This window comes from Ranitomeya variabilis, chromosome 1 (assembly GCF_051348905.1).
Source record: "Ranitomeya variabilis isolate aRanVar5 chromosome 1, aRanVar5.hap1, whole genome shotgun sequence".
NCBI lineage: Eukaryota > Metazoa > Chordata > Amphibia > Anura > Dendrobatidae > Ranitomeya > Ranitomeya variabilis.
The window spans coordinates 384414580-384432769 of record NC_135232.1 but is presented as its reverse complement, the minus strand read 5'-3'; the positions used below and the strand labels follow the sequence as shown (position 1 = coordinate 384432769).

The 18190-nt window shown below is 44.4% G+C and overlaps 1 protein-coding gene across 1 annotated transcript in view; it reads left to right on the top strand.

Annotated features, from left to right (window-relative positions):
• LOC143760690 (transmembrane channel-like protein 2-B) overlaps positions 1 to 18190 on the top strand; it is a 255526-nt gene that overhangs the window by 178621 nt on the left and 58715 nt on the right. Inside the window, exons 11-13 of the mRNA XM_077249045.1 lie at positions 12859 to 13047; positions 13624 to 13803; positions 15420 to 15563. Coding sequence (XP_077105160.1) covers positions 12859 to 13047; positions 13624 to 13803; positions 15420 to 15563 — 513 coding nt within the window. The remainder of the gene's footprint in view (positions 1 to 12858; positions 13048 to 13623; positions 13804 to 15419; positions 15564 to 18190) is intronic.

Genomic DNA, 18190 nt, shown 5'->3' with positions numbered 1-18190 from the left:
GATTTCCCCACCACCCTCCCTGGGACACTTTCGACCTCCAGGCTCCTCTTCTGAGGAAAAAAGTCTTGGGTCAGACTCAGGAATCAAAGACGCAGCCATCTCCTCCGCCCAAGAAATGTCAAAATCCATCAAAACACCCAACTCCTCTGCTTTGGTAACTGGGGCCTCCTTTTTTTCTTTTTCTTTTTAACCATAGCAAGCTCTTCCTGCTTTGCAGCTCTCCAGAATAACTTGTCCTCCAGCTCCTCCTTCCTACTTTCAGCCTCCTTGTCCTCCTGCCGTCTATCCCGCCGTTTCTCAACCATGGAGGGCGGAATTACCTCAGCGCTTTGCTGCGCAGATGCCTCGCTTACCTCCCGCTTCCTCTCCTCCCATTTCTTGACCTCCTCCTCTCTCTTTTTTTCCTCCTCCTGCCTCCGCTCCTCCTCACGTTTCTTTTCTTCCTCCTCCCGCTTCTCCTTCTCTCTAGTTGGCCTCCTTGGCCTACCATATGGACAGTCCTTATACAGGTGCCCTGTATTACCACACTGGTCACATTCACGTGGCATTGGACACTGAGCCGCCGGATGGCCTTCTTGCTTACAGTTACGACAAACCATGCTCTTCTCACACGAGTTCTGTAAGTGCCCAAATTGGAAACACTTCCAGCAGTATAGAGGCTGCCCTGCATACGACAGAAAGCCCCTATGACCCGCCACTGAAAAGTTTGCCGGGGTATGGGTAAAACCTCCCAAACAGCTTGGGTCTTTCCTCAGTTTCACATGAAACACATATTTACAATTAAAAATGCCCAAACAATTTCTCTGTTTCTCTCCACTTTTCACATATTTGCAGTACCAAGCCAGGAACTGCTCCAGCAGCCTTACTTCTGTGTAAGGGTTATACACGGTAACAGTCACTACTTTCTCCATGAGCCCAAACAGAGGCTCCACCCGCACTCCCCCCAGGCAGGGGTCGCCATCATGGCTTCTTAACCACTCGAAGACAGTTAGACAGCAAGGCTCACTCACAAAGGTAACGTCATATATACCTTGGTTGTGAAATTCATTCACACTGAAAATGTCAGTCCGATGAGCTCCAGCCTTTCCCTCCAGCAGGTCACAAACCACATACACCACATTATTTTTGGCACCATCCTCCACGACCACACGAATCGTATACTTAATGAACATCTTCAGTCTTCACTGCCGATACGAATACCGCAGAAGAAAATTTGCAGCATGCTGCCAAGAAAAACTCGCACCCTCTGACCGTGACAAAAGGTCGCCACTAGTGTTGAGCGATACCGTCCGATACTTGAAAGTATCGGTATCGGAAAGTATCGGCCGATACCGGCAAAGTATCGGATCTAATCCGATACCGATACCCGATACCAATACAAGTCAATGGGACTCAAGTATCGGACGGTATCCCTGATGGTTCCCTGGGTCTGAAGGAGAGGAAACTCTCTTTCAGGCCCTGGGATCCATATTAATGTGTAAAAGAAAGAATTAAAATAAAAAAATATTGATATACTCACCTCTCCGACGCAGCCTGCACCTTACCGAGGGAACTGGCAGCCTTCTTTGCTTAAAATGCGCGCGTTTCCTGCCTTCTGTGACGTCACGGCTTGTGATTGGTCGCGTGCCGCCCATGTGGCCACGACGCGACCAATCACAGCAAGCCGTGACGTAATTTTCAGGTCATGAATGCCTAATTCTAGGCATTCAGGATTTGAAAATTACGTTACGGCTTGTGATTGGTCGCGTCGCGGTCACATGGGCGACGCGACCAATCACAAGCCGTGACGTCACGGGAGGCAGGAAACGCGCGCATTTTAAAATTACGTCACGGCTTGTGATTGGTTGCGTGCCGCCCATGTGACCGCGACACGACCAATCACAGCAAGCCGTGATGTAATTTTCAGGTCCTGAATGCAGAATTAGGCATTTTAAGCAAAGAAGGCTGCCGGTTCCCTCGGTAAGGTGCAGGCTGCGTCGGAGAGGTGAGTATATCCCTATTTTTTATTTTAATTCTTTATTTTACACTTTAATGTTGTTTCGATACCGATATTTGCGGTATCGGAATGCTCAACACTAGTCGCCACCAAAAGGCCGAGAAGCAATCCCACCCACAGACAGCTGATTCGGGGTATTTGCCCCTCATCAGTGTGGAGTAGGAAACTGGCTATTAGGAGCAGTGCCTAGTGAAAAGGCTATAAACATAAGGATGAATGACCTCGGAGAGATCAAAACATCCAACACCGCGGAGACACCATCACGTTTTTCTCAACGCAGTGATCCAGAACACTGCCCCCATCCCTTATGGGAAATATGCAAATGCATGTAGAAAAGCCACGGAGACACCATCATGTGTTTCTCCATGCAAGCAGTGAATAGCCAGGTCTTTCATCGGGAAGGAACACTTAGTGAGCAGCAGAGAGCAGTCTCTGAATTCCAGCTTTTCAATGCCCGTCAGAGTAATACTCAGCCCTCACACATAACTGGCGAGTGGGTGTGGATCGATGACCTATGTGAGATTCTTCAAAACTTTGAGTATTGCACCAAGATGGTAAGCAATGATGACGCTATTATGAAGGTAACCATCCCACTGCTCTGTCTATTAAAACGTTTACTGCAGAATCTGAAAGAGGGAGTTTTGAAGGCCGAGCAGGTGGCTATGGAGCAAGATTGTACAGTGGCTGATACCACACAGCCCAGACTCACACAGGATTCTCAGGCCACATTGGGTCATCAGTCACTAGTGATGAGCGAGCACTAAAATGCTCGGATGTTCGTTGCTCAGGTCGAGCAGATTGGAATACTCGGGTTCTCGACCCGAGCAACGAGCCCAAGGTAAGTCTATGGGAAACCCGAATATTTTTACCGTGATCCCCCCCCCCGGGGGTCCTTTTAAGGTCTAAAATGTCTGAAAATGATGGAAACACTACTCAAATGACACAGGAACATCATGAGGATTACCCCTGGAAGTATTCCTGACTCCTAGTTCACAGCTTTAAACATTTTTTTCCGAGATTTATTCCATTTTTCCCTGTGCCACATAAAACAAATTAAAACGAAGCCAAAATGGATTTTGCTGGGAAATATATTAAGGCACATCCTTTGAAGATTATTGACTTGCGTGTAAGGCCAATAAAGGCTACTTTCACACTAGCGTTTTTTTTCAATACATCGCAATGCTTCGTTTTGGAAAAAAAACGCATCCTGCAAAAGTGCTTGCAGGATGCGTTTTTTTCCCATTGACTAACATTAGCGACGCATTTGCACACGTCGCAACCGTCGTGCGACGGTTGCGCCGTGTTGTGGCTGCAAAAAACGTTGCTTGTAATGTTTTTTGCGGCCGACGGACCGCCATTTCCGACCACGCATGCGCGGCCGAAACTCCGCCCCCACCTCCCCGCACCTCACAATGGGGCGGTGGATGCGCTGGAAAAATGCATCCGCTGCCCCCGTTGTGCGGTGTATACAACGCTAGCGTCGGTATGTTGGCCCGATGCTCTGCGACGGGCCGAGTACGACGCTAGTGTGAAAGTAGCCTAATTCACCCCAGACCAAAAATTTCCTCCCCCACTTGGGCTTAGTTCAGACGCAGTGTTTTTGAAGCATTTTTCAACTTTAACATTGCTTTCAACCACTACAAATGCATTCACTGTGAAATGTCATTGTAACATTTAACAACCCTAGCTGGCCATGTGGTGTGTGACACATAAGCAGACCCATCTTGTTTCATTTATGAAGGAGGGACTCTTAAAGTCACAGAGCCTATTTTTACTGGTGTATCAGGTGGCAATAATCTTCTTAAAGGGCCATTATTAAACAGTGGGTCTCCTAAACTGTTGCAGCCTACGCGGTGAGTGAAGGGGCTGCCAAGAATTACAACGCACCACAATACCCCCTTTGTAAGATGTCCAGGAGGGCCTTCTGAAAAAAAGTTGCATTGAATGCAAGGCCTGCCCTGCTGCCAAATCATAAGCCTTTGAACCCACAAACTGGATGGGCCCATGCAAATCCACTTCACAATATGCATTTTGTGCTCCCGTACTGCTTTGTTTTACACATTGGCAGCAAGGCAAGCCCTGCTGCATAGTCAGTCATATGCACCCCATTAGGCCTTGAAACCCACATAGTGGATGGGCCCATGGAAATCCACTTCACAATATGCATTATGTACTCCTGTACTCCTTTGTTTTACACATTGGCAGCAAGGCCAGCCCTGCTGCATAGTCATATGCACCCCATTACGCCTTTGAACCCACATACTGGATGGGTCCATGAAAATCCACTTCACAATATGCATTTTGTGCTCCCATACTCCTTTGTTTTACACATTGGCAGCAAGGCCAGCCCTGCTGCATAGTCATATGCACCCCATTACGCCTTTGAATCCACATACTGGATGGGCCCATGAAAATCCACTTGTATTTTTTAATGATATGATGGTTCCCTCTTTGCAAAATTATTTACTGGAAAAGTTGGCAATTTTGTTTGCCATGTTTTTAACACTAAGGTTCAGATGTGGCTTTAAAGAAGGCTAATACTTGCAATACAACCCAATTTTATTGCAAAGTGCAAAATTCAAGGAATAGTATGATTGAATAGTATGAGTGCGTACACTTTTGTATATGTACTTAACTCATAGAACTTAGCTCATAGAATCTCATGGCTTTCAGTATCACCTCTATGCTGATGACACACAGATCTACATCTCTGGACCAGATATCACCTCCCTACTAACCAGAATCCCTCAATGTCTGTCCACTATTTCATCCTTCTTCTCCACTAGATTTCTGAAACTTAACATGGACAAAACAGAATTCATCATCTTTCCCCCATCTCACGTGACCCCCCCAACGAACCTATCCATTACAGTAAATGGCTGCCCACTCTCCCCAGTCCCACAAGCTCGCTGCCTCGGGGTTATCCTTGACGCTGATATCTCCTTTAAACCACATATCCAAGCCCTTTCCACTTCCTGCCGACTTCAACTCAAAAATATTGCACGAATCCGTTCATTCCTCAACCAAGAATCTGCAAAAACCCTAGTCCATGCCCTCATCATCTCTCGCCTTGACAACTGCAACCTCCTGCTCTGTGGCCTCCCCTCAAACACTCTCGCACCCCTCCAATCTATTCTAAACTCTGCTGCCCGACTAATCCACCTGTCCCCCCCCCCCCCGCTATTCTCCGGCCTCTCCCCTCTGTCAATCCCTTCACTGGCTCCCCATTGCCCAGAGACTCCAGTACAAAACCCTAACCATGACGTACAAAGCCATCCACAACCTGTCTCCTCCTTACATCTGTGACCTCATCTCCCGGTACTTTCCTACACGCAACCTCCGATCCTCACAAGATCTCCTTCTCTACTCCCCTCTTATCTCCTCTTCCCACAATCGTATACAAGATTTCTCTCGCGTATCACCCCTACTCTGGAACCCTCTGCCACAACACATCAGACTCTCGCCCACCATCGAAACCTTCAAAAAGAATCTGAAGACCCACCTCTTCCGACAAGCCTACAACCTGCAGTAACCACCGATCAACCAACCGCTGCACGATCAGCTCTATCCTCACCTACTGTATTCTCACCCATCCCTTGTAGATTGTGAGCCTTCGCGGGCAGGGTCCTCTCTCCTACTGTACCAGTTATGACTTGTATTGTTCAAGATTATTATACTTGTTTTTATTATGTATACCCCTCCTCACTTGTAAAGCGCCATGGAATAAATGGCGCTATAACAATAAATAATAATAATAATAATAATAACATACAAAGGTTAATAAGTACATATAAGGATTAAATACATATAATGATTACGTATATATACAGATTAACTACATACAGTATTCTTACATCATCAACAAGAGACATCATCTGTCTGGAATATCAGAGAATCAACAGCAAGACAGAGAACCCCACAAGGATTTAGATCACACCACCACAGGCAGAGTTACAATAAACCTTAATGTTTTACAATGACAAACAGCAAACATATAGAGGCTTAGGGTACCGTCTCACAGTGGCACTTTGATCGTACGACGGCACGATCCGTGACGTTCCAGCGATATCCATACGATATCGCTGTGTCTGACACGCAGCAGGGTTCAGGGACCCCGCTGAGAATCGTACGTCGTAGCAGATCGTTTGGAACTTTATTTCGTCGCTGGATCTCCCGCTGTCATCGCTGGATCGGTGTGTGTGACCCCGATCCAGCGATGCGTTCGCTTGTAACCAGGGTAAACATCGGGTTACTAAGCGCAGGGCCGCGCTTAGTAACCTGATGTTTACCCTGGTTACCATCGTAAATGTAAAAAAAAAAAAACAGTACATACTCACATTCCGGTGTCCGTCAGGTCCCTTGCCGTCTGCTTCCCGCACTGACTGAGTGCCGGCTGTAAAGTAAAAGCAGAGCACAGCGGTGACGTCACCGCTGTGCTCTGCTTTCACTTTACGGCCGTCACTGCGGGAAGCAGACGGCGAGGGACCTGACGGACACCGGAATGTGAGTATGTACTGTTTGTTTTTTTTTACATTTACGATGGTAACCAGGGTAAACATCGGGTTACTAAGCGCGGCCCTGCGCTTAGTAACCCGATGTTTACCCTGGTTACCTGGGGACTTCGGCATCGTTGGTCGCTGGAGAGCTGTCTGTGTGACAGCTCTCCAGCGACCACACAACGACTTACCAACGATCACGGCCAGGTCGTATCGCTGGTCGTGATCGTTAGTAAATCGTTTTGTGTAACGGTACCCTTAGAACTGTTGTGAAGTGAATAAACAAACATTTCTCAAGATTGTGTCACTATAAGCATTGTCTGTCACATTTGTAAATGTTTTACAAGAAATGCAGCTATGTATTTGTCTGAATGCATTCGGTATACAGTATTTTAATCTGGATTCCAAATCGCCATTTGTATATTTGCCATTTGTACATTTAATGCAGCCAAAGTTATGGCTCTCAAGGAGAGAAACTAATATAGTGGACAAAGAAATATTTGTAATGAACTACTGAGCCAAACTAACAGCATTGCTTTATAAAATGTATATGAAGTGTATTGTGTCCAATGTGAGCAACCAGGCAACACAAAAAGGAGCTTTTCAAGTGAGTTCTTTACGATACACAAATGTTATGAATAGTAATGGGCGAGCACTAAAATGCTCGGGTGCTCGTTGCTCGGGTCGAGCAAATTGGAATACTTGGGCACTCGGCCAGAACAACAAGCCCAATGTAAGTCTATGGGAGACCCAAGTATTTTTACCGCGATCCCACCTTTTAAGGTCTAAAAACATCTGAAAATGATGGAAACACTGCTCAAATGACACAGGGACCTCATGGGGATCGCCCCTAGAAGCATGCCTGACTCCTAGTTCACAGCCTTAATAATTTTTTTCCGAGATTCATGCCATTTTTCCCGGTGCCACAAAAAAACACATTAAAACAAAACCAAAATGAGATTTGCTTGGAAATATGTCAAGGTTAGAGTTGAGCGATACCTTCCAATATCGGGAAAAATCAGATCGGATTGGATCGGACCGATACCCAAAAAATATCGGATATCGCCGATTCCGATACAGTAAACCAATGCAAGTCAATGGGACACAAATATCGGAATGAAAATATACCCTTTCTTTCCTTGCACAACCAGTTCTTGAGGGGGAAGAGTGTGGGTAGAGACTGCGTGTCTGTGTGTGCGGGCGGGGTCTGTGTGGGACCGTGGGGGGTCTGTGCGGGCCTGCCGGGGGTCTGTATGTGCCTCTCTGGGGTCTGTGCGGGCTGCCGGGGGTCTGTGCGGGCCTGCCGGGGGTCTGTACGGGCCTCTCGGAGGTCTATGCGGGCTGACAGGGGTCTGTGCGGGCCTGCCGGGGGTCTGTGCGGGCCTCTAGGGGGTCTGTGCGGGCTGCCGGGGGTCTGTGCGGGCCTGTTGGGGGTCTGTACGGGCCTCTCGGGGGTCTGTGTGGGCCTCTTGGGGGTCTTTGTGTCTGTGTGCAGGCATCGTCCGATAGGACTACAAGTCCCATCGAGCTATGCCTGCTACAATGAAGGTGATTGACACATTAGCCAATGATGGGACAGTAGTAGTCCCATTATCCGGCTAATGTGTTGAAAGTAAAAAAACCCCCACAAACATACATACTACATACTACATACATACTACATACATACAACATACATACAACATACTACATACATACTGCATACATACATATAACATGCATACAACATACCACATACATACAACATACATACACACTACATACATACAGCATACTATGTACTACATACATACTACATACATACATACAACATACTACATACATACTACATACAACATACTACATGCATACTACATACATACATAAAACATACATGCAACATACTACATGCATACAACATACATACAACATACCACATACATACAACATACATACAACATACCTACTACATGCATACAACATACATACTACATACATACTACATACATACATACATACAACATACTACATGCATACTACATGCATACTACATGCATACTACATACATACTACATACATACTACATACAATACATTCATACATTACATACAATTCATACATATAGACATACAGTACATATAACATAGAGTACATACTCACCAACACTTGTCACTTTGATCCCCGAAGCTAGTGTCATCTGTAAAAAATATTAAAATAACAAACAACCGATATACTCCCTGATCCTCAGAAATCCACAAGTGTCCCACGACGATCTCCCGTGGAGAACAACAGCATCAGCTGATGCAACCACTCTCTAGGGACTCCAGGAATACGACACGAGGAATGTATCCTTCTGCACTGTATTCCTCCGCCACTGTAAAAAAATAGTCCCTAGTCTCACTTTTGGTATTGCTGTGTGAGAAAGTTCCCCCGCAGCTTTTGCCATAAAGTGAGACCAGTGAACTATAGTTTCCTCTCAGTGATGCACTGCAGGAGCCATTGTCTCCTGTCAGTGTGTCACTGAAGGTCCTATAGAGCAGTGACATCACCCGATGTCACTGTTCTATAGGGAAGATCGTCGTGGGACACTTGTTATTAATTGGACTGCGTCGGACAGGGAGTATATGGTTTATTATTTTATGCTTTTTGGAGGCATTGAAGTATGGTAAGTATGGTTAAATAAAGAATATTAAAATACTTTTTTTCTGGCTGTGTCTTTATTTTTTTTAACTCTTTCACTACTGCAGGATTAATAATGGATAGGCGTCTTATTGACGCCTCTCCATTATTAACCCGGCTTAATGTCACCTTACAATAGCAACGTGACATTAACCCCTTATTACCGCTACACGCAAGTGGGAAGAGAGGGGCTAAGTGCCAGAATTGGTGCATCTTACAGATGCGCCATTTCTGGGGCGGCTCCGGACTGGTATTTGTAGCCGGGGGGCCAATATCCATGGCCCCTCTCTAGGCTATAAATATTAGCCCGCAGCTGTCTGCATAGCCTTTCTGGCTATAAAATATAGGGTGACCCCACGTCATTTTTTTGGGGGGTCCCCCTATTTTAATAGCCAGTAAAGGTTACGCAGAAAGCTGTGGGCTGATATTCATAGCCTGGGAGGGACCATGGGTATTACCCCCTTCCCAGGCTACAAATATTGGCCCCTGGCTGCAGCTTTCCCCCTCTGGTGCAGAAAATTGCGCTGGAGCCCACAACGTTTTTTCCACACTTTTTTTCTTTATGTTCATTTATCAACATCGGCCTATCTGTAGATATATCTAAAACAAAAAAGAAAAGGGAACAGCACAGAAATACTTATCTTCGGGTGCAAAGCCCCAGATAATCAGTCCAACGATCATCCAAGTTTCCATAGGCGTTCAAAAAAAGAGGCAGCACTCCATTTGTTCAGTGTAACAACGTGCAGGGTTTAATTTACCCACATGTTCAGGCAACGTATCAGCTCACAATTAGCTTTTCTCATTGTGTAAAATTCTCATGTGTAAAATAAAGAATTAAAATAAAAAATATTGATATACTCACCTCTCCGACGCAGCCTGCACCTTACCGAGGGAACCGGCAGCCTTCTTTGCTTAAAATGCGCGCGTTTACTGCCTTCCGTGACGTCACGGCTTGTGATTGGTCGCGCGCATTTTAAAATTACGTCACGGCTTGCTGTGATTGGTCGCGTTGCGGTGACATGGGCGGCACGCAACCAATCACAAGCCGTGACGTAATTTTAAAATGCACGCGTTTCCTGCCTCCCGTGACGTCACGGCTTGTGATTGGTCGCGTCGCCCATGTGACCGCGACGCGACCAATCACAAGCCGTAACGTAATTTTCAAATCCTGAATGCCTAGAATTAGGCATTCAGGACCTGAAAATTACATCACGGCTTGCTGTGATTGGTCGCGTCGCGGTCACATGGGCGGCACGCGACCAATCACAAGCCTTGACGTCACGGAAGGCAGTAAACGCGCGCATTTTAAGCAAAGAAGGCTGCCGGTTCCCTCGGTAAGGTGCAGGCTGCGTCGGAGAGGTGAGTATATCAATATTTTTTTTAGTTTTACACATTGGCGGCAAGGCCAGCCCTGCTGCATAGTCAGTCATATGCACCCCATTAGGCCTTGGAACCCACATACTGGATGGGCCCAGGAAAATCCACTTCACGATATGCATTTTGTACTCCCGTACTCCTTGGTTTTACACATTGGAGGCAAGGCCAGCCCTGCAGCATAGTCAGTCATATGCACCCCATTACTCCTTGGAACCCACATACTGAATGGGCCCATAAAAATCCACTTCACAATATGCATTTTGTGCTCCATACTCCTTTGTTTTACACATTGGTGGCAAGGCCAACCCTGCTGCATAGTCAGTCATATGCACCCCATTAGGCCTTGGAATCCACATAGTGGATGGGCCCAGGAAACTCCACTTCACAATATACATTGTGTGCTCCATACTCCTTTGTTTCATACATTGGCGGCAAGGCCAGCCCTGCTGCATAGTCAGTCATATGCACCCCATTAAGCCTTGGAACCCACATAGTGGATGGGCCCAGGAAAATCCACTTCACAATATGCATTTTGTGCTCCATACTACTTTGTTTTATACATTGGCAGGAAGGTGAGTCCTGCTGCATAGTCATATGCACCCCATTAAGCCTTGGAACCCACATCTGGATGTGCCCATGAAAATCCACTTAACAATATGCATTTTGTACTCCGATACTCCTTGGTTTTATACATTGGCACGAAGGTGAGCCCTGCTGCATAGTCATATGCATCCCATTAGGCCTTTGAACCCACATAGTGGATGCGCCCATGAAAATCCACTTCACAATATGCATTGTTTGCTCCATACTCCTTTGTTTTATACATTGGCGGCAAGGCCAGCCCTGCTGCATAGTCAGTAATATACTCCCCATTAGGCCTTGGAACCCACATACTGGATGGGCCCAGGAAAATCCACTTCACAATATGCATTTTATACTCCCGTACTCCTTTGGTTTACACATTGGCAGGAAGGCCAGCCCTGCTGCATAGTCAGTCATATGCACCCCATTAGGCCTTGGAACCCACATACTGGATGGGCCCAGGAAAATCCACTTCACAAAATGCATTTTGTACTCCCGTACTCCTTTGGTTTACACATTGGCAGGAAGGCCAGCCCTGCTGCATAGTCAGTCATATGCACCGCATTAGGCCTTGGAACCCACATACTGGATGGGCCCAGGAAAATCCACCTCACAATATGCATTGTGTGCTCCCGTACTCCTTTGTTTAATACATTGGCAGGAAGGCGAGCCCTGCTGCATAGTCAGTCATAAGCACCCCATTGGGCCTTGGAACCCACAGAGTGGATGGGCCCAGGAAAATTCACTTCACGATATGCATTTTGTACTCCCGTACTCCTTTGTTTTACACATTGGCAGGAAGGCCAGCCCTGCTGCATAGTCAGTCATATGCACCCCATTAGGCCTTGGAACCCACATACTGTATGGGCCCAGGAAAATTCACTCGTATTTTTTAATGATATGATGGTTCCCTCTGTGCACAATTATTTACAGGAGAATTTGGCAATTTTGTCTGTAATGTTTTTAACACTAAGGTTCAGATTCAGCTTTAAAAAAGGCAAATACTTGCAATACAATGCAATTTTATTGCAAGCTACAAAATTCAAGGAATAGTATGATTGAATAGTGTAGGTGCGTACACTTTTGTATGTGTTAACATACACAGGTTAATAAGTACATATAGGGATTAAATAAATATAGTGATTACGTATATATGAAGATTAACTACATACAGTATACATACAGTATACTTACATCATCCACAAGAGGCTTTTAAACATCATCCGTCTGGAATATCAGAGAAGCAACACTAAGACAGAGAACCCCTCATAAAGTGACACTGGTCAGATTTTTTTTAAAATTGGCCTTATAAGGGAAGGTGAAAACAGTCTTCAGGATGAGGGTGTTAACAAAGACCTTCATTTAAAAACTGCATTTTGTATTTACTTGTGCTATCTTTGTCTAATCTTTACATTCGTTTGGTGATCTAAAACATTGAAGCATGATAAACATGCAAAGAATAGGAAATCAGGAAGGGGGCAAACACCTTTTCACACAACTTTATATTTACATATATATATGCATATATCTATATATACTGTGTGTATATATATATATATATATATATATATATATATATATCTGTAATAAAACGGAATTCTCATGTGACTGCGTGACCGTGACATGTTATTGTGTTTAATTATAATTTTGGCAAGATTTTAACAAATGCAAAGCTTTGTGGATAAAGCTGTAGAACAATTTGACAATTGGCAAACAATGTAAAGAACAATAGATTTATGTTGCCATCAGGAATCTATTGTGGATGAACAAGAAAACACAAAGGAAGAAAATGTTCATTTACGGAGGTTTCTAATTGTTCTGGCCAACTTTATGATCATCATTTGTCTTGGAGGAAGTGGTTATCTCATTTATTTTGTTGTGAAGCGATCACAGGAATTCAAAAAGCTGGATAACCCAAGTTGGTACCAGAATAACGAGGTATGACTAAATGTATGACTTATTTCAATAAGACTTATATTTTTATCTTTGGGATCCATAGAAAACAGATAAAGATTAGCTAAAAGTATTTTTTCTGACAACTAAATATCAGTTTCAAGCAAATCAAAACTCAAGCAGTCACCAGGGTCACCCCAATAAATGCCTTAAGTGGTCACATGACATAGTTAATAAAAGTGGGGGGGCCTGTTTTCGGTACCAAAGGTAACAGGTAAGGGATATTTACCACTTCGAGTAACATGAGCCTATTAGTCTAAGGCCTCTAGAGTCCTTTAAAACTATAAGCAAGACTGCAGTCCATCAATATCATTATTTTGCAAGCTCTATATTGGACCCCTGAACTACACTTTATTTTTCACCTCCATCAAAGGCATTAATTCATATAGGCTATATAGCAGTGACAGCTGAATGCCAATATTTCTATTATGAACTCTATACTGTGTGTCAGTTTCCGAAGAGTATTTTGTGCTTTGCCCTTAATTCCTATCTCACTTACCCAGAACATATTATCCCTTTGTTCTGTCTGTCTACTAAGTTATAAGTGTATTCTACTTGCAGATAGAAATTGTAATGAACCTTCTGTCGATGTTTTGCCCTCCATTATTTGAAACAATTGCTGTTATGGAAAATTATCATCCTAGACTGGCTTTAAAGTGGCAACTTGGGCGGATTTTCGCACTCTTCCTGGGCAATCTGTATACTTTTTTGCTGGCTTTAATTGATGATGTCAATGGCAAGGTATGATTTAAAATGTACAAAACATTGCTCTGGTAGTTAATGGAATAGATGAAGTTCTAATGCTTAAATCTCAAATTGTATTACATAATTTGTTAGGTGTGTTGGATACTACAAGCTCTTCTCACAAAATTAGAATATCATTAAAAAGTTAATTTATTTCTGTTCTTTAATACAAAAAGTGAAACTCATATATTATATGGAGTCATTACAAACAGAGTGATCTATTTCAAGTGTTTATTTCTGATAATGTTGATGATTATGGCTTACAGCCAATGAAAACCCAAAAGTCATTATCTCAGTAAATTAGATTAATTAACAAAAAACTCCTGGAAAGGCTTCCTAAGTGTTTAAAAAGGTCCCTTAGTCTGTTTCAGTTGGCTCCACAATCATGGGGAAGACTGCTGACTTGACAGATGTCCAGAAGGCAGTCATTGTCACACTCCACAAGGAGGGTAAGGGACAGTTCACACATAGCGGTTTTTACCGCGGATCCGCGGCGATTTTGATGCTGCGGGTCCGCAGCAGTTTCAATTGCGTTTACATTAACATGTAAACCCTATGGAAACCGCAAACCGCTGTGCACATGCTGCGGGAAAAACCGCGCAGAAACGCAGCGGTTTAAAACCCGCAGCATGTCACTTCTTTGTGCAGAATCGCAGCGATTCTGCACCCATAGGAATGCATTGAACCGCTTACTTCCCGCATGGGGCTGTGCCCACGTTGCGGGAAGTAAGCGGATAATGTGCGGTTGCTACCCGTGGTGGAGGAAAGGAGACTCTCCTCCAGGCCCTGGGAAGCATAAATAGTGTAAAAAAAGAATTAAAATGAAAAATGATGCTATACTCACCTCTCAGCGCTGCACGCGGCCGTCCGGTATCAGGGTTGGTGTGCGAGCAGGACCTGTGGTGACGTCGCAGTCACATGACCGTGATGACGCCCGGGTCACATGACCGTGACGTCACGAAGGTCCTTCTCGGCACAGCATCTTTGGAACCAGAGCGCCACGTGCAGCGCCGAGGAGTTCCGGACGTCAGAGGGTGAGTATAACCAATTTTTATTATTTTTATCATTACTATTGATGCTGCATATTGCTGCATATGCAGAATCAATAGTATAGGAGTAATCACGCAGCGGAAATCGCGGAACAAACCGCGATAAATCTGCAGGGATAACCGCAGCGGTTTTGCCCTGCAGATTTATCAATTCCGCTGCGGGAGAACCCGCAGTGGGACGCCGCAAAGTGTGAACATGGCCTAAGGGGTATTGTCAAGAGGAAGCTGAGAGACACCAGACCCAACAATACAGATGAGCTGCTATCAAAACAACCTGAGGTTCCATAACACTTCAGAAGTGCTACAACACACAAGCTGATCGCCTCCATGCCACACCGCATTGATGCAGTAATTGATGCAATGGAGCCCCAACCAACTATTAACTGCATTTACATAGTATTCATTTCAAGCTTGAACACACGTACAGAAAGTTGTTGTTCCATAGAAATGCATATATTCCTTCTTTTGAGAGTTTTATTACAATTTTTTTCAGGCGGTTTCTGCAACGGAATCCACCTGAAAGGACGTGTGTACATAGACTAATTACTGTTACTTTATTTCTAGCTAGCAGAAGAGGAGGTTATAAAGAACCAGACCCTATTACTGATAGCCAGCATTTCTAATGGAACAAATGGGAGCACTTCAACACCATACATTAATCCAGCCGATATGCCCAGAGGTCCATGCTGGGAAACAAATGTGGGAATAGTAAGTCATCCATCATCTTTACAACATTAGAAAGGATATGGCTATATACACAGCTTTTGTGGGTTTTTTTTGCATGGGATCAATGGAAACATAATCTTGTACAAAGAAGACTGACAGAAATTAGTGTCTAAGATTATCTCAAAGTGTTGGGCCGACACAGTTCAAGGTATCGATGACCATACTTATCAACGAACATGTTTTCTATTCAAGAATAAATAAAAAGTGCTCAGAAAAACATATTAAATATGAACATTTCCAAATTGGAGGGAAATTTTAATTTTTTTTTGCAATTTTTTTTATGTAACATTGATAATGTTACATTATGTAGAATATCCATTTTGATGATAACTACATGCTAGGCACAACATAGGTACACAATATAATGTAACTAGAATCCACAGCATAATGCTGTATGCTTCCTTTTGTCCAAAGCCTCTATAGACTGCGCCTGCGCAGTGTGGCTGAACTCAAAAGGACACATCCAGGATGGGAGAGCTTATACCAGGATGTGGCAGCATGTAACAGTATGGGGGAGCATATATAAGATGGGGGACCAAGATGGTGGACATTATACCAGGATGGGGGAGCAATTGGTTTCAGTCATGAGGTCGGGAGCAGCGCCGATCAGCCATTCAGTCATTGCTTTGACAATGCAGAGTGGCCACTCTAACCATGCCCACGGTACTGACTGACAGAAACCCTCAATACAGAGAGTCAGTGAGAGCTGGGGTCAAGGTTATAGCGACCACTCTGTATACTCAGAGCAATTAATTTTGTCCCCGCTGTGTGCAGGCCCTGGGCAGCACAATAACACTGTTAACCTGCAGATTAACCACTATGACAGGATCACTGGCACAGTGTATGAAGGGAGATATGTGTCACTGCGCATATTGGCGTCAGTGATGTAAAACCACAATATTTTTCCTCCAGCATGCTACCTGCTTAGAGGGTTAATTTAAAGTTATACATGGGCTAGTTTTAGGTGGGCAACCATAGAGTGGGAGGGAGGGTGCTCACCATAGCTCCTCCCACAGAGCTGACACCAGCATATGTACGGACTGGACCTTCGGTGATGTCACAGTCATGTGATCATCACATGGTTTATGTTAAATACCTGGACATGAGAGTCAGTCGGGGTTGTGCCTTGGAAGATGATGAACTCTCAGGTGGCTCTAGGAAGAGCTCAGGATGTTGTGTGTGTTACCTGCTGGTGAATTCTGCAGGCAAGAGACTCTGTTAGACTTTATCTTTGTTTTGTTTTACCATTATGCAAGAAAGGATCTGTTTATTTTGCTGAACCCTACTAAGGTTTTATGCTGTCCATAATAAATCAGTAGGTGAACTATTACCAAAACCATTCCTATGTCTACCTTGTGAAGCAGCTGAGTGAGTCAGCCCCTTACCCCATACATTCATATCTGCAGGTTAATAGTGTTATTTCTCATTACAGGATCCTTTTAATTTTTGTAGTACAATACTTTAATCCCTTTCTGCCATCAGACATAATATACCGTCCATGTGACCTGGGCCTGTCTGACATTGGACGGTATAGTACGTCATGGCGATCAGCCATGCACACGGGGGGTTCACTGCCAATCACGGATGGGTGTCAGCTGATTATCACAGCTGACACCCAGCACTAGGTGCCAGGAGCGGTCACAGACTGTTCCCAGCAATTTAACCCTCAGAATGCTATGATCGAACAGCCCCTCTGCCTTTTTGATCGGAGACCAGCGGCGTGATGCGGGATCCCGATCGCTGCCATTGTAACCTGATGTTGCATTCAGGACCTGAAAATTACGTCACGGCTTGCTGTGATTGGTCGCGTCACGGTCACATGGGCGGCACGCAACCAATCACAAGCCGTGACGTAATTTTAAAATGCGCGCGTTTCCTGCCTCCCGTGACGTCACGGCTTGTGATTGGTCGCGTCGCCCATGTGACCGCGACGCGACCAATCACAAGCCGTAACGTAATTTTCAAATCCTGAATGCCTAGAATTAGGCATTCAGGACCTGAAAATTACGTCACAGCTTGCTGTGATTGGTCGCGTCGCGGCCACATGGGCGGCACGCGACCAATCACAAGCCGTGACGTCACGGAAGGCAGTAAACGCGTGCATTTTAAGCAAAGAACGCTGCCAGTTCCCTCGGTGAGGTCCAGGCTGCGTCGGAGAGGTGAGTATAGCAATATTTTTTATTTTAATTCTTTATTTTACACATTAACCCCTTCATGACCTTGCCGTTTTTTGCAATTCTGACCAGTGTCCCTTTATGAGGTAATAACTCAGGAACGCTTCAACGGATCCTAGCGATTCTGAGATTGTTTTTTCGTGACATATTGGGCTTCATGTTAGTGGTAAATTTAGGTCGATAATTTCTGAGTTTATTTGTGAAAAAAATGGAAATTTGGCAAAAATTTTGAAAATTTCGCAATTTTCACATTTTGAATTTTTATTCTGTTAAACTAGAGAGTTATGTGACACAAAATAGTTAATAAATAACATTTCCCACATGTCTACTTTACATCAGCACAATTTTGGAAACAAATTTTTTTTTTTGCTAGGAAGTTATAAGGGTTAAAATTTGACCAGTGATTTCTCATTTTTACAACAAAATTTACAAAAC